General features: G+C 43.1%; 1 protein-coding gene across 1 annotated transcript in view; it reads left to right on the plus strand.

The window, feature by feature from the left end:
- Window positions 1–17147, plus strand: part of LOC126427110 (sperm-associated antigen 7 homolog) — an 82588-nt gene that overhangs the window by 40519 nt on the left and 24922 nt on the right. Inside the window, exons 4-5 of the mRNA XM_050089333.1 lie at window positions 5503–5674; window positions 14247–14421. Coding sequence (XP_049945290.1) covers window positions 5503–5674; window positions 14247–14421 — 347 coding nt within the window. The remainder of the gene's footprint in view (window positions 1–5502; window positions 5675–14246; window positions 14422–17147) is intronic.

Consider the following 17147-nt stretch of genomic DNA (forward strand, 5'->3'; position numbering starts at 1 on the left):
CCTCTCCAACGTTTACTCCTACGACAATAACACGCTGTTCAAATTTGAAGTCATTATAAGCAGTGATTCTCTTTCTCTTTGTACATTTTGAAACTGGAACTTTAATTATTTACACCTTATTTATGTAGAAGATAGATGATGCTGATCTTTGGCAGAATATGTGTGTCACTGGCATGGGGATATTTTTATATTTGTAGCCTTGTGTGTTGCTCTGACACTGCCAGACTAATCTCACTGGGATTCAAATGTGGCACCTCCCCGCACTCATACCTGCCTGTGGCACCAGGGGGGAGGAGGGGCAGATGGCCTACATAAAAGATGCCCTTTGCGACTTTTTATGTGCATTTGTCCATGGTCCAAGACATACTTGTCTGCAAGGTGTAGTACGACTCAGACACTGGTTCCTGTCTCGACCTGAAGGTCACACACATGAAGCTCGTCAAAATAGCATATCGTTTCAATGAACTCACCTGGCTGGAAACCCGAGAGGTTCATATTGATCCTGTTTATTGCCCTGGTAAGTTGTGCATCTTCATATTTTCACGGCATATTGGTCAGTGCATTTGATTTCGGGTGTACAGACACAGAAATTCAGTTTCTTCTATTGGCCATCTTGCGAGTGAGCTGACAGACAGAAGTTAAGCACTCAAATCTGTTATTTTAAACACGACAGCCACCACAATGAACTTAGAAAACAGGATACACGAGGGTCAGTATGTTATATTGTGACAGATAATTACGTGTGGTTAGACACGAAATCTGTGCTGGATGTCGGTGCATTGACAGGAACTGCACAGCTGTGAGTTGATGGTAGTCCTGTGTTCTGTGCTTTTACATACTAAAATACCTATCTGTGTCAGTTAAATATTTTGTTAATTGAATTTCCACTATTTCTTTAATGAGCAAGTCCCAAAAAAAGATGAAGTCAGAATTAGGATTTCAACATTTTTGTACTGCACAGAGTGGCCAGAATCAATGCAGTGCTCTCCCACAGCCAATTAATGGGGCTGTAACAAGCCAGTGTACCTTTGGCATTCAGTGCACGTTACGAACTGTAAGAGTCATCTGCCTGGTGTACGAAAGGCCACATTAACATGCATCTTGTTACCCCAGGCTTGCGGAGCATCCAGTCGTCCTTGACAGAACCCAAAATTGCTATGGTCCTTGCTGGAGGCTGAAGGATTACTTTAACTCTGTGCTCACTGTGGTTCCGACGTATGTCTGGCAACACACTTGCCACATATGGCAGGGGAGCCATGGTTTTAACCACCAATATTGCTATCAGTGCCTTGGTTTTACCACTCATACATTCTTTCATAATTTGATCAAATTTCTGGCTGACGTCACTAACTACAGATGAACTATCTCTTGGCTGAGGGTCTGATAACATCTCCGTTTAGTTCCATAACCCCACAACCGACCAATGAAATAATCTCTCTACTTCATCTTCCGTAGTCCACTGTAGGTTTTATCGGTAGTGCCTTGCTTAAAAAGCTCTTTTTAAATGTAAAAGCTCATCCTGTAGATTACTTTCATCAAGAGTGCTTGAATCAAACCTCTGAGAACACCCACTGTGTGTGTTGAAGGCTCCTATCCAGTCGCTTGCAGACCAGTATGATGTGGCAATAGAATACAGCAAAATGAAAGCCAGAGTTATAAATCTCCCATTTAAGAATCGTACAAACAGTCCGTCATTCGACCGTCCAGCAGATGCCTATATGGTGGACCTTCCGGGATGTAAGGTCGTGGTCCATGAAACTCTTCAGTTCCTAACGTTTCGTCCAGAGCTGCGCTGGACATCTTCAGAGGGGTGTTTCTCCTCCAGTGAGTCTTGCGGAGGAGAAACACCCCTCTGAAGATGTCCAGCACAGCTCTGGACGAAACGTTAGGAACTGAAGAGTTTCATGGACCCCGACCTTACATCCCGGAAGGTTTACCAGAAGATATGTCATCCGGTCGTGAAAGCCTTCATACTATGACCTATATGGTGGGCGTTCTAATAGGCATCCCTGGTACAGAGAAGAGTTGAAAACTGATAAGTCACCAGGTCCATATGGAATCTCAGTTTGGTTTGATAGAGAGTATTTTACGGTATTGGCATCTTACTTAGCTTGCAGTTATCGTGAATTTCGCACCCGCCATAAAATCCTCAGCCAGTGGAAAAAAGGGCAGATGACTCCTGTGTATAAGGAGGGTGCAAGAATGACCTGCAAAATTATCTTTGCTGTGCTGTAAAATTCTTGAACAAATTTTCAGTTTCAGTGTCATAAATTTCTGCAAACCAGCACAGGCTTACGAAGCATTGCTTGTGTGAAACTTGGCTTGCCCTTTTCTCACTTGATATTCTGTGAATTTTGGATGAAGGGCAACAGGCATATCCCGTATTCCTAGATTTTTGAAAAGCATTTGACACAGTGCCCCACTGCAGACTGCTAGCAAAGGTACAAACATACAGCTTACTTTCCCAGATATTTCAGTGGCAAGACTTCTTAAGTAATACAACCCAGTATGTTGTTCTCAACGAGAAGTGTTCGTCAGAGACAAAGCTATCATCAGGAGCGCTCTAGGGAAGTGTGCTAGAACCACTGTTATCCTCTATATACATAAGCAATTTGATTTACAGTGTGAGTGTCAATCTGCAGCTATTTCCTGATGATGCTGTCGTGTACAGGAAAGTATCACTGAGTGAATCTAGGTAGACGCAAGAGATTTAGACAAAATTTTTAGTTGATGTGATGAGTGACAGCTTGCTCTGAATGTAGAAAAATGTAATTTAATCCAGATGAATAGGAGAAACAATCCCATAACATTGGAGTAATTTTTTGATTCTGTAACTTTTAGAAATCATGTGGTTTTGATGAGAACTACTTGTCGAGCCGTGTTCGGAGCACATTTTGCATCCAGAAAGAAAGTTCTTTGAAGGTTGTTGCATTACAGCGAATTGTAGTGAAACAGAAAGTAAACCTTCAAAGTGAGCTGACAGACTGAAATTACAATACTTATGTCCGTTATTTTCAACACGAGAACTGTGCCGCTGCCTTACATTCTCAGATTTTTTGGTTCATCGCAGTGATGATGGCCCCTCATGACACACAGTTTATCACAAACTGAGTAATACAGACTTGTGTTCAGGTGCAAGTAGTGACCACCTCTTCTGCGACTATACGTACTTCACAGGCCACAGTATGGTATGTGGTAGAGCGTATCTTGTACCACTCAGTCATTTCCTTTCCTGTTCCACTCAGAAACAAAGTGAGGGAAAAACGATTGTCTACATACCTTTCTATGAGCCCTTATACAGGGTGTCCAGAAAAGGACTCCCTGATTTCAAAATTAAATATCTCGAAAACAAAGCTCAATAGAGGAATGCAGTAAATGGTATGTTTATTGTGAAAGCTGTAAGAAGTTTATGCACCAGTTTGAAATAATAGTTACAAAAGCTGCTAACAGATGGCGCTGTAATCGCCATACGTAATGCCTAGTATAAATAGTGATCAGAAGCCCAGAGCGATCAGTTCCACTATTGAAACATGAAAGGAGGTTAGTGTACTGAAGGAAGAGATTAAAACCATGTACTCCATTGAACATTGCGTTTTACTGGTGCTAGAGTACCACAGGTTAGAAGAGAGTCCTACGGCAACAAGGTGAAGTTTTCGAGCACGATTTAATGTTCCAAAAGGGCCCGATGCGAAAACCATTCGTACGCTCTTCGCAAAATTTCAATGAACAGGCAGCGTAACTGATAATCTAGTGGGGCATGTTGGCCACAAGCAAACCGCAGTTACGCCTGAAAATATCGCCACAGTTTCTGGAATTATTCAGCGAAATCCAATGTCATCCGTCCGTAGAATTGCATCTGAGACTGGTTTGATGCATTCCAGCACGCAGAAAATACTGAGAGAGAGCCTACACGTGTTTCCATTCAAAATTCAAACGCACCAGGCCATAGCCGTAGGAGCTGTGCAGCAAAGGGTTGCCTTTGCTAATCAGATGCTCACAATGATTGACAGTGAAGGATTTGATGTTGGATGCATCTGGTTTACAGATGAAGCACACTTCCACCTGAATGGATACGTGAATAAGCAGAACTGGCGATTTTGGGGTTGCGAAAAGCCATATTGGTGTGAAGCGAAACCCCTGTATTCTCCTAAAGTTTCTGTGTGGGCTGCAGTATGCAGCAGAGGCATTATTGGCCCGTTTTTCATTCGAGAAACGGTCACTGGTGCACGTTACGTTGCAATTTTGGAACAGTTTGTCGCCACACAGAAAGCATTAGAGCATAGACCAGGTACTGAATGGTTTATGCGAGATGGAGCCCGACCACATCGGACCGAACAAGTGTTTTACTTTCTTGAGGAATACTTCGTGAATCGAGTCATTGCTTTGGAATATCCCAAATTTACTGGTGCAGGCATGGATTGGCCTCCATATTCGCTGGATTTGACTCCCTGTGACTTTTTTTTTGTGGGGCACAGTGAAAGACACGATCTACCCGAAGCATCCCGCCACGCTGGACGAGCTCAAATCGGCGATCTCTGTGGCATGTGAATCCATTTCAGTTGAGACACTACGAAATGTGATGGCAAATTTCATTCTTCATTTGCACCACCTCTGTAGTGCCAATGGTGAACATTTTGAAAACATTGTGATGTGATTGTTTGCAAAGATTGTTTTCATACGATTATTTCACTTATGTATGCTGATACGAGCTGTACAGCGCCATCTATTAGCAGGTTTTGTAACTGTTATTTCAAACTGCTGTATAAACTTCTTACAGCTTTCACAATAAACATACCGTTTACTGCATTCCTCTGTCGATCTTTGTTTTCGAGATATTTAATTGTGAAATCAGGGAGCCCTTTTCTGGACACCCTGTATCTCCTTTCTTCGTGGTCCTTAGGCAGAATGTACATTGGTGGTCGTGCAATTAGCTTAAAATGCTGGTTGTCTAAATTTTCTCAACGGTGTTCCACAAAAAGAACATCATCTTCCCTCCAGGGATCACCACTTTTGTTCATGAAGCACCTCTGTAGTTCTCGCATGTTGATTGAATGTAATGGTAACAAATCTAGCAGCCCACCTTTGAGTTGTCTCAATGTCTTCTTTTAATACAACCTGTTGGGATCCCAAACACTCGAGCAGAGCTTAAGAATGAGTCGTACTAATGCTGTATACAGGGTCTCCTTTACAGAAGAACTACACCTTTCCAGAATCCTCCCAATAAACCTGAGTCAACCATTCGCCTGCCCTACTACCGTTCTTATACGCTCGTTCCATTTCATATCCCTTTGCAGTGTTATGCCCAGATATTTAACAGACGTGAATGTGTCGAGCAGTACACTGCTGATGCTGAATCTTTAACTCAATTTTTTCTGGACTAGTGTCTTCACAATTATTCACCATTTTTTCCAGAATACTGTGTATAGTGGCTAACTATTGTTTAAACGTTTTCTTAAATACTCAAACTGTCAAACTGCTGTAACATCAACACACTGTCCTCAGCCTGGACGTGGTGGAGGTGGCCGGCGTATCGGCATTCATGGTGGGGGAGGAAGGTGTGGACCGGCACGTCGTGGCGTACAAACGAGAGTTCGCTCCTTCGGAGGATGAACTGGCTGTGCTGAGGAGAGGCGAGGAGTGGACTCCGGAAAAAGCTAAGGAAATTGCAGAGCAGGTGCGTATTGCGAGGGACGCGCAATGTATCTTTAATCACACAGTTGCTTCCGTGTCAGTTCTTTCTTGCTAAAGTTTGTGAAAGGATGTTTGTGCACTGTGCATACACGTGGTGTAGGTGAGATGACAGAGTGGCAGAGCATCATTGTATCAAAAGGAGGCAGTCAGTGGGTGGACAATGTGGTGTAGCCAGTTGGAAGCACTTGTATGCCAGAAGGTATTACATTGGTGCATAAGTTTTTAGCATTTTTCCATAAGTTTAATAAAACCAACAGGTACACATAACTGAGACTTTAGTTTTAAATAATATGTTATCCTTCACTATTTACAAAAATGTGGAACTGCAAGGGTAACTTTTCAATTCTGTGACTGTAGACATTGTGTGGTTTTGATGTTAAGGACTCATTGAGACATGTTTGGAGCGCATATTCATCTGGAAAGGAAGTTCCCTGTACACTGTTTGGCAGAAAGCGGTAAAAATTAAAATCTGAGGGTGCAAATTCATGTATAGGGTTTTTTGTCAGTCCAGCGGAACGCTGGCAAGTGTTATTGAGGAGTAGCATCACTTTGAGCAGTCTTCCTGGTCGTTTTTCTCGGATTGCATCTGCAAGACATCTCAGTTGTTCACAGTGAATGTCAGCAGCGATGATTACACCTTGGTGAATCAATCAGTAGTACACCATACTATTTCTGTTCCACCAGATGCATAACATTATCTTTTGCGGATTCACGCAGGTCTGTGTATGGGTTGCTGCTTTGTGTAGACTCAACCATTCCGTTCTTTTCCTTATGTTAGCATAAAGACACCATTTCTCGTCACCAGTAACGATACAGGATAGATATGGTCAGTGTTGTTCACGAGCCAGTTGAGGATGAGCAAGCAAAGATGCACCTGCTAATTTTTGTGATTTTGGATTAGAGCATGCGGTACCCAGATACCCGATTTTTGAACATTCGCCAATTCTACAGTACACCTACATGAATCATTGTGGATTAATGTGTTTAAATAATCGTCATCAAACCCCTGAATGTGGAGAGAGACTGATGTCAAATGATCGCCCTTAAAACGAGAAAACAATTTTCTTCCTGTGTTCTGTCCAGTGGCATTATCCCCATATATGGCTTAAATGAAAGACATACTCTCCTTCTCCTGCTCTCTACAGAGGAAACACATATTTGCCACCATCCAAAGCCAGTCCAGTCCTAACAATGAATCCTACCTGTCTCAATTCATACCACCATCCAACCATACTTATAATCATCACCCAGTCACCTTCCAGGAATTCTTAACTTCCAACCTGCCTCATCATCCTTCCCCAGGTCCCTCCCTAAGAACATGTAAGCAGAAGAAAGGTTTGCACAACACAACCTAAAACTGGATCCTGACCAGATCATTCTCCCGGCAGACAAAGGTTCCACCACTGTTGTGATAAACCGGAGTGACTACCTGGTGGAGGGCCTCTGTCAGTTGTCAGACACTCTACCTACAAGCTCTGCCAAAGTGACCCCATTCCAGAAGTCCAACATAACCTCCAATCCCTGCTGAAATCCTTAGGCCCTTTCCAGAACCTCTCCCCTGAATCCATCTCCCTGCTCACCCCAACAATAGCCCGCACACTCACCTTCTACAAACTCCCCAAAATCCACAAACCTAACAGTCCTGGGCACCACATTGTGGCTGGTCACAGTGCCCCCCCCCCCCCCCCCCCCAGAAATAATCTTGGGCCTTGTTCACCAATATCCGCAACCTGTTGCCCAAATCCTAGCCTCCCTCATTAAAGATTACTACCACTTCCTGCACTGGCTCTCCACCATCCCCACACCCTTACCTCCTGGGTCCCTACTCATCACTGCAGATGCAAACTCCTTATACACCAACATGCCGTGCCCTTGCTACGATTGAACACGCTCTCCTAATGCCCTGCAGATTCCAAACCCACCACTTCACTCCTCATACTCCTACCCAACATCATCCTAACCCATAACTACTTCACCTTTGAAGGGAAGATATACAAACACACCTGTGGCACAGCCATGGGCACCTGCATGGCACCTTCCTTTGCCAACCTCTTCATAGGCCATCTAGAGGAAACATTCCTAGCTTCCCAAACCCCTGGTCTGGTTCAGGTTTATTGACGACATCTGTATAACCTGAACTTACAGCCAGAACACCTTATCCTCACTCCTCCACAATCTCGACACCTCTGCCATCCACTTCACTTGGTCCTGCTCCCAGTGTGTACCCTCCTAGATGTCGATACCCACCAATCACCAACATTACCTGCACTTTGACAGCTGACACCTCTTCCACACCAGAAAATTCCTCTCATACAGCATGGCCACCCGTGACATCTGCAGTGATGATAATTCCCTTGCCCAGTATGCTGAAGGCCTCACAAAGGCCTCGGCAGACAGACAATACCCCACAGGTGTGATACACAAACGTATCTCCCGTGCCATATCCTCGCACACACCTGATCCTCACACCTATCCCGACAAGACAGCAAAGAAATGCCACCCTTGTCACCTAGTACTACACGTGACTGGAACAATTGAACCACATCCTCCGTCAGGGCCTCGGATTATCTATCGTCGTGCCCAGAAATAAGGGACATTCTATGCAAGATAATTTCGTCCCCTCCCAAAGTGGTGTTCCACTGCCCACCCAACCTCCACAACATCCTAGTCCATCGCTATGCCACTCCCAACCCCATTCCCTGGTCACAGGGATCATACCCTTGTGGAAGACCCAGGCACAAGACCTGCAGCCATCCAGCACCTCCTATTCCAGTCCCATCATAGGCTTATCCTGCCCCATAGAGGCCAGGAAACCTGTGAAAGCAGCCATGTTATATACTAGATCTGCTGCAACCACTGCACAGCATTTTACATTGGTATGACAACCAACCAGCTGTCAACCAGAATGAACGGGCACTGTGAAACTGTTGCCATAAACATGGTGGACCACCCTGTGGCACAACATGCAACAGAGCACATCAGGCAAGATTTCAATGGCTGCTTCACAACCCGTGCCATCTGGATCCTCCCAACAACCATCACCACCGCGAGCTTTTCTGAGCTTCAAAAATGGAAGCTTTACAGCTTGTCTTTCGCTCCTGTAACCTCCGTGGCCTAAACCTAAGGTAACTCGCTGTCGCCCACCCCCCTCCTAATAGCGAGTGTCGTGTGTCGTGTGTCGTGTGTCGTGTGTCGTGTGTGTGTGTACACACACACACACACACACACACACACACACACACACACACACACACCATCTCTTTCCCATTACCTCCTTCCAATATGTGTCAGCTAAAGTGCTCGTCATTTATGATGGCGGCCGAGTTTAGGTTCGTTCTGTGCATCTGAGGTCACAAACACAGTTAGCCAATGAACAGAGAACGACGTTACCAGAGCTCAACTGCATTGCAGAGCACGGACGAGTGTCTTCAGTTTTAGAAACATTCAGGCATAAATAAAGTAATTGAACAAAAGCAATGTGATGATAGCAGACTTTCTTTTATAGAAAGTTTGGAAAAAGCATTCTTTAAACCAATTGCTTCATATTCTATTAATTAATTAAACCAAACAAGCAATAAGCCTTTTAATTCAGGCGATAGCAAGGATAGGTGTTTGTATCATTCTCACTAACCGCTTTTTCGCAATAAAGAACAGCGGTAATTGTTTATTTCCTATTGTACTTCGACGAAACGTAAGTAATTCATAATCATACCAACAGTGTTTGTCGGTATTTTGCGTGATATTTTAAAGTCCTCCGGGAAACACAATCAACGACGAGCTGCGTTAGCGTAATGGTTAAAGTGTGTGGCTGCTAAGCGAAAGGTTCTGAGTTCAAACCTAGATTGGTGCTTAATATTTTCTTTATTTTAAAAACAGTATCGAAGTGTCTTACTTCATGAATTTTATTCGTTTGAATGTAATTTTTTGAAATTTCTAGTGGCAACTAAAATCGACCATACGGAAAGTATACACTATGGACTTTACCTCTGCATACTCTTCAAAATTTCGTTCAATGGTTTACTACATCTAATGCTGCACAATAACTGCGTTGAACATCGAAACAAAATTAAGTCATTTATGGGGGGAAGGTATCAGTCAAGATGATGTGTAAAAATCAAATTTTTGGGCCAAATAGTTTTTGTGAAATCGAATGATAAAGTGTGTCAAAGCAGTCGAAATACTATGTGTCTGCACAGGCGAGCAGTGCAATGATGACAAAATTGCGGAATGCGGGGAGCACGTCTCTGTAGCAGTGAAAGGGTTAATGCAGCCGTGGTGGCTTTACTTCATAAACTGCACGCTCCCACCTAAACGTAACTTTGCGAACTATACTGTGGCGCTGCTTCTCTTGGCGCGTACAACTGGCAACGCAGCAGTTTCCCGCGTCTGGGTGCGCATGCGTGAACCGCCAAGATAAAAGAATTGAACTATAGTTGTGTGCTGCCATTTCACACTCAAGCCTGTGAAATCGCGTGCTCAGTTGTTTGCCACCTGCCCCCTCTACATGCACCCCTAGCTGGTCTATGGACAGCTCCCCACTCTCCCACAAGCCGCTAGATGCTCACCTCCCCCCCCCCTCCCCAAACCCCTCCCCCCCCCCCCACCTCTCTCCAGCCCTCATTCCACCCCATCTTGCACCCCCACCTCACCCCAGTACACTCATCATGGGTGAGGAAAGATCTGGAGGTCGAATGAGCACAATATAGGGAGACAGGTGTGTGTGTGTGTGTGTGTGTGTGTGTGTGTGTGTGTTTCTCCTGCAGCTTGAGAAAGGAATTTCATTCCAAAAGCTATGTGTGTGTGTTTCTCCTACAGCTTAAGAAAGGAATTTAATTCCAAAAGCTAACAAAGCAAAACTCTGTTTTGTTTGTGTATCTGATGATGACACAGCAGTTCTACCTCATTATTCCTAAAATTAATTATTCTCAACCAGAACTTTCTGTGCATTATAATTGATAATAGTTATTCTGTGTTGTATTTATCTATTGTCTCTGTGTTTTTCTTTTTTACACCAGTGTTGTATTCTAAATTCTGTTCCTCATATTCATTTGTGATTCCTGGGTGAATTCAGAGCTTTTTGTCATTCATCTGATGAGTAGCACTTACACCCAATCACTAAATTATTTGTTAGATATATCCCACCCTCTGTCATCTTGTACTGTGTGTGCCCTCTACTCCATAAAGTTCTATGGGAGTTAATCCCTGATGCCTTAACACACATAATCTCATCCGACCCTTCTTGTAATCAGTCTTCCTCAATACACACACATCAAAAAGAGTTTTGTACCATCTTGGTTCCGGAACCTGTACAGAAAATTGGAATAGAGGTCAACATAAACATCATTTCTGCTCTTTTTATTGCCAATGAAAACCACACATTGCATGTTGTACCACCATGCAGCCAGACCTTTAGAGGTGGTAGTCCAGATTGCTGTACACACCAGTACCTCTAATACCCAGTAGCATGCCCTCTTGCATTGATGTACCCCTGTATTCGTTGTGGCATACTATCCACCAGTTCATCAAGTCGCTGTTGGTTCAGACCGCCCAACTCCTCAATGGCGATTTGGCATAGATCCCACAGAGTGGTTGGTGGGTCACGTCATCCATAAACAGCCCTTTTCCATCTATCCTAGGCATGTTCGATAGGATTCATGTCTGGAGAACATGCTGGCCGCTCTAGTTGAGCGATGTCGTTATGCTGAAGGAAGTCATTCACACGATTCATGATGGGGGCACGAATTGTCGTCCATAAAGACGAATACCGCACCAATATGCTGCCAATAAGGTTGCACTGTCAGTTGGAGGATGGCATTCACGTATCGCACAGCCATTATGGTGCCTTTCAGGACCACCAACGGCATACGTCGGCCCCATATAGTGCCATCCCAAAACAGCAGGGAACCTCCACCTTGCTGCACTCACTCGATAGTGTGTCTAAGATGTTCAGTCTGACTGGGTTGCCTTCAAACATGTCTCAGACGATTATCTGGTTGAAGGCATATGCGACACTTATTGGTGGAGAGAACGTGACGCCAATCCTGAGCCATCCCAAAACAGCAGGGAACCTCCACCTTGCTGCACTCACTCGATAGTGTGTCTAAGATGTTCAGTCTGACTGGGTTGCCTTCAAACATGTCTCAGACGATTATCTGGTTGAAGGCATATGCGACACTTATTGGTGGAGAGAACGTGACGCCAATCCTGAGCAATCCATTCGGCATGTTGTTGGACCCATCTGTACCACACTGCACGGTGTCGTGGTTGCGAAGATGGATCTCGCCATGGACGTTGGGAGTGAAGTTGCGCATCATGCAGCCTATTGCACACAGTTTGGGTCGTAACACAACATCCTGTGGCTGCACGAAAAGCATTATTCATCATGGTGGTATTGCTGTCAGGGTTCCACTGAGCCATAATCCACAGGTAGCAGTCATCCACTGCAGTAGTAGCCCTCGGGCAGTCTGAGCAAGGCATGTCATCGACAGCTCCTGTCTCTCTGTATGTCCCACATGTCCGAACAATAACACTTTGGTTCACTCCGAGATGCCTGAACACTTCCCTTGTTGAGAGCCCTTCATGGTGCAAAGTAACAATGTGGATGTGATCTAACTGTGATACTGAACCTCTAGGCATGCTTGAACTGTAGACAACACGAGCCGTGTACCTCCTTCCTGGTGGAATGACTGGAACTGATCAGCTGTTGGACCCCCTCCATCTAATAGGCGCTGCTCGTGCATGACTGCTTACATCTGTGGGTGGGTTTAGTGACATCTCTGAACAGTCAAAGGGACTATGTATGTGATACAATATTCACAGTCAACGTCTATCTTCCGGAGTTCTGGGAACTGGGGTGATGCGAAACCTCTTTTGATGTGTGTGTTATTTTTGTCACTGGTGGACCTCCTCATACTTTATAAGTCCATTTAATTTTCATCATCCACATCTAGAATGCTTCTCTTGTTTTTTGGTTTTCTCTCAGTCATATGTTTGATACTACTTTTAGCAAGGAAATCTCTTGTAACCTGTGCAGATACGCTTCTTATATCCTCCCCCCCTTATCTGTGTACAGTGTTCCACAATTTTCATATTAAGTTCCAACAGGTCCAGTAAAGCAATGTTATCAGCAAATCTTATCGCTGAAATCCTTTCATGCTGAATTTTAATCCCACTCCTGAAATTTTATTTTTGTCTCTGCTTTCTCGATGTAAAGGTACGTTTACACTGGGATACATGTATCGCGACATGTATGAGCGACATGTCAATTTGACATGTCGCGATACATCACCTCATACAAAAATTCACGGAACTTGTATGCGGACCCTCGAGCTCATACATGTCGCGTATACATTTTGTATATCGCTTTTTGGCCATATACGCGACATGTATGAGCGACATTTGAAGAACTCGCGCATGCGCAGTACTATCATTTCCTGTCGTCTTGTCGACTGCCACTTATTTCGACGATTAGCGCATGCGTAGTACCAGGCTCTTTGGCGGCTGTTTGAGTTTTGAAGGTGCCGACTGTCGTTTCGACTTTAATGTATCTGCATAAAATATCAAAAAGTGCCATATGCAACGTTATTCTTCGTGTTTGCGAGGCCATTGTGCAAGTTTTATCCCAAGAAGTGAAGGTAAAAGTTTTATATATATCAGAGTATGTCATACATTAAATAATTTTTTCATGCATCTGGCACGTATATCAATGTTTTGCTGTTATTCCGGCGGCCTCGCGTGATAATGTTGACAACGGATGCCGACAATCGTGTGTGAGACGTCGGCATTAGCAATTGCGCGACAATGCAAATGTTTTGTCATGAAATCTTCGTTTTACGAGGAATCCCCAGTGGCTAAAAAACGGAGTGTTACTGCCAACTGATCCTCTGGTGGAATCGCTTCCCGAAAATTTGTGTTGGTTTTGGACACAAGAAGAGCCACAAGTGATAACAAACCGCGGAAATCCTCCATACTCATCCTAACATAATTTCTAAAATATGGCATTAATTCGCGAGAAACTCTCTGTGCCACCATCTACGCTTCCTCCGCCTTTTCTTCCTATCATCTTCCAAAAGAGCAAGTGTATCAGCACATAAAAATGTGAAAACTTCCAAATCGTCGTCGGAAGCTATCGCACAGTGATACATATCAACCAGTGTAAACACACGCTCATACATGTATGAGGTTGATACTTGTCAACTCATACAAGTCGTGATACATGTCGCAAAGTCGTATATACATGTATCGCATACATGTGCCGATACAAATCGCAGTGTAAACGCACCTTAAGGTTGAACAGTGGGGGTGAAAGGTTGCATCACTGCATCACTGCCTTCTCTCTCTCTCTCTCTCTCTCTCTCTCTCTCTCTCTCTCTCTCTCCAGTTATTGTACACGTTGATACCAGTGACCCAGCAGAGCAGTTTAGGACTTTAAAACCAAAATCATCATCATTGTCATAATGATCATCAGAAACAACTGCATCAGATGAAGCCATTTGAATGTATCATTTTGATCAACTCTGCTCTGTTTTATTTTTGTGCAACTTCTGTATTTCCAGAGAGAGCGTGATCGGCAAGAAGCAGAGGAGGCATCAAAGAAACGTTCCTCGCGTGATGAGAAAAATTTTGTTCCTGCCTCCAACTTCTACAAGGACAAGTACAGGCACCTGATTGGCGAGGATGCTGCCCTAGCAGCTGCAAAAAAGACTGAGACAAATAGAGCTTATGGGTTTGGTAGGTACCAAAGTGTCCTCTCTCTCTCTCTCTCTCTCTCTCTCTCTCTGTGTGTGTGTGTGTGTGTGTGTGTGTGTGTGTGTGTGTGTGTGTGTGTGTGTGTCGTATTATAGAGCAGCTGGGAGCTTGATGAAAGCTGGACCATATCCATATTATACATTTTTATTTCAAGAAGTTTTGAATTAAACACCTTTACATGGACGGCACAGCCAAACATTTACAATGCCACAGCATTTCCTTCGTTACCAGGACCAAAGATGCTGGTCTACTGCATTGTCAGCAGTGGACGATACCTCATCTTCTGTATTAACACCACCCTCTAACATTACATTCAGGCATATGGTATGATACACAGTGGGCATATATAGGGAATAAGGTTTTTTTTATACACTTTAGTTTTGCATATGCAAGTTTTGTTTATTTCTGGATATTCATGTACTACGGTACACAGTGAAATCTTGTACAACTCCCTCCTCATTGGCAGCAACTGATCAGTTATTATTTTACTGTTGCTATTTTCATTTCAGTGGAATTTATTTGATTATTCTTGAGAGTTACGTTCATTTGGTGTGTTATCTACATAATTTTCAACCAGCAAAATTATTGTCACTGGCTTTCTCTGATGAAACAAATAAAAAATATCTGAATATAACCTTTGAGTTTTGTTACATGAGGTAGACTATGTTGTGTAGTTACGAAAAATATTTTACAATATAATGTTAAAGCAGTATTTATAGAAGTAAAGTAATAAGAAATGGATAAGTTTGAAAAAGTCATCTTGACTAAATTACTCACCATTAGTCCATATTTATTTTAAGTTTAAAGCGGACAGGTGCTTCTGCCTAGTATCGACAATATAACATAGTTTTAGTATTACATTTTGTTCCCATACTAAAATATGTTGTAGATGGCTTCCTGATTCTTTTATCATTCTTTTTACCAGATAAAGCTATGATAACAATTTCTCTGGATAAAAATTGTGCAGGTGACACACTGAATGAACCTAATTCGTAACGATAACTAAATAAATAATTGAAGTAAAAATAATAATAAAATAATAACCAGTCAATTCCTCCCACTGAGGGGGATATGTAGGGGATATTACAATACTTGTGGTAATGGGTGACCCACCTTCTGTCTAGCAAAGTCCAAACTTTCCAGTCTTCAGTGTCACCAACTGAGTATTTGATATGCCATTGAAGGCATACATCCTATACAAAGCTCGTGAATGTACAGCCATTTTACTGTAGAAATAAATATCAACATGAAGCGATATGCTGAACTCACCCTCACATGTCATTACAAATAAATTTTAACTTAAGCAGAATTGTGGTATGCAAATATGTGAAGCACTCCTGTGTATTTACTCATTTTTATCATCTCTAGAATTGCTATTAACACGAGACAAGAATTGCTGTTAACATGATGAGACACGAAACACAGTCCACAACATTAAACACTTGATGGATTTTGCCCATTATAGTACTGAAAAAGGGGATCTCACTACTTGGAAATACACAGATCTGGCAACAGATGGGAAGTAGCACATTCCAGGACTTTTTGGTTTTTTATTTATTGATTTACTTAACCTGGCAAGATCATGGCCATCAGGCCCTCTCTTACATCTAATCAGGTGTTCTGCGAGGGTAAGTCAATTATTACCTGCAATTTAGTTATGTTTTTGTTTATTTTGGTAGTGCTGCTGTTTTACATTGATGGCACATGCTTTGTTTATTCGTTGTTATATCTTTACAGTTTTCAAGCTGCTAGGTTGGTTTTGTTATCGCTGTGTTGCTGTTAATCATGGTTGCTCTGCTATCTATTTGCACCAAAGAAGAGCAACATTCAGTGATCCATTTTTTGTGGTCAGAAGGCGTATCAGGGGCCAAAATTCATCAAAGACAGTACGGGAACAGTGTTTTGCCACAACAGAGTGTCTACGAATGGATTGAAAAATTCCGAAATGGTCGAACAAGTGTTACGCACGGAGAAGTAGTCGGACGACTGTTTACCACCACAAATGAAGAAACCGTTGATCTTTCACGTGAAATGATTCTCTTGGACAGAAGATTAACTGTTGACGAAGTGGCACATTGTCTGCAAATTAGTCATGTTCCTGCCTACAAAATCATCCAGAACAGCATAAAGTTTGTGCAAGATGGGTCCCAAAACAACTTGCACAGCTGCATAAACAAACACGCTTGGACACCTGCAGAAAACATTTGGATCGCTATGGTAACGAAGGGGACAACAACTTAGACAGGATCATTACTGGTGACGAAACATGGATCCATCATTTTCAAGCTGGAGAGTAAACGGCAGAATGGAAACATCCAAATTCATTGTACAAGAAAATGTTCAAGACCCAACTGTCCGCCAGAAAACCGATGCTTACGGTTTTTTGGGATACAGTGAGATGCTTACTGCCAGACTAAAGCCTGAAATTTGAAGCAAACGTTGAGGATTGCTGTCAAAAGGTGTTACATTGTTGCAAGACAATGCCCGTCCGCATACTGCTGCCCACACTGCTGAAATGCTCCAGAAACTCAAATTTTAACTACTGGATCATCCTCTATATAGTCCCCATCTTGCCCTTTCTGACTATCACTTGTCTAGTCCACTCAAACAGGCATTAGGGGGCCGTCAAGTTGACTTGGATAAAGCAGTGAAAGAAGCTGTGCGTTCCTGGCTCGCAGCTCAACCAAGAACCTTCTTTTATGCAGGCA

The sequence above is a fragment of the Schistocerca serialis genome, chromosome 11 (assembly GCF_023864345.2).
Source record: "Schistocerca serialis cubense isolate TAMUIC-IGC-003099 chromosome 11, iqSchSeri2.2, whole genome shotgun sequence".
NCBI lineage: Eukaryota > Metazoa > Arthropoda > Insecta > Orthoptera > Acrididae > Schistocerca > Schistocerca serialis.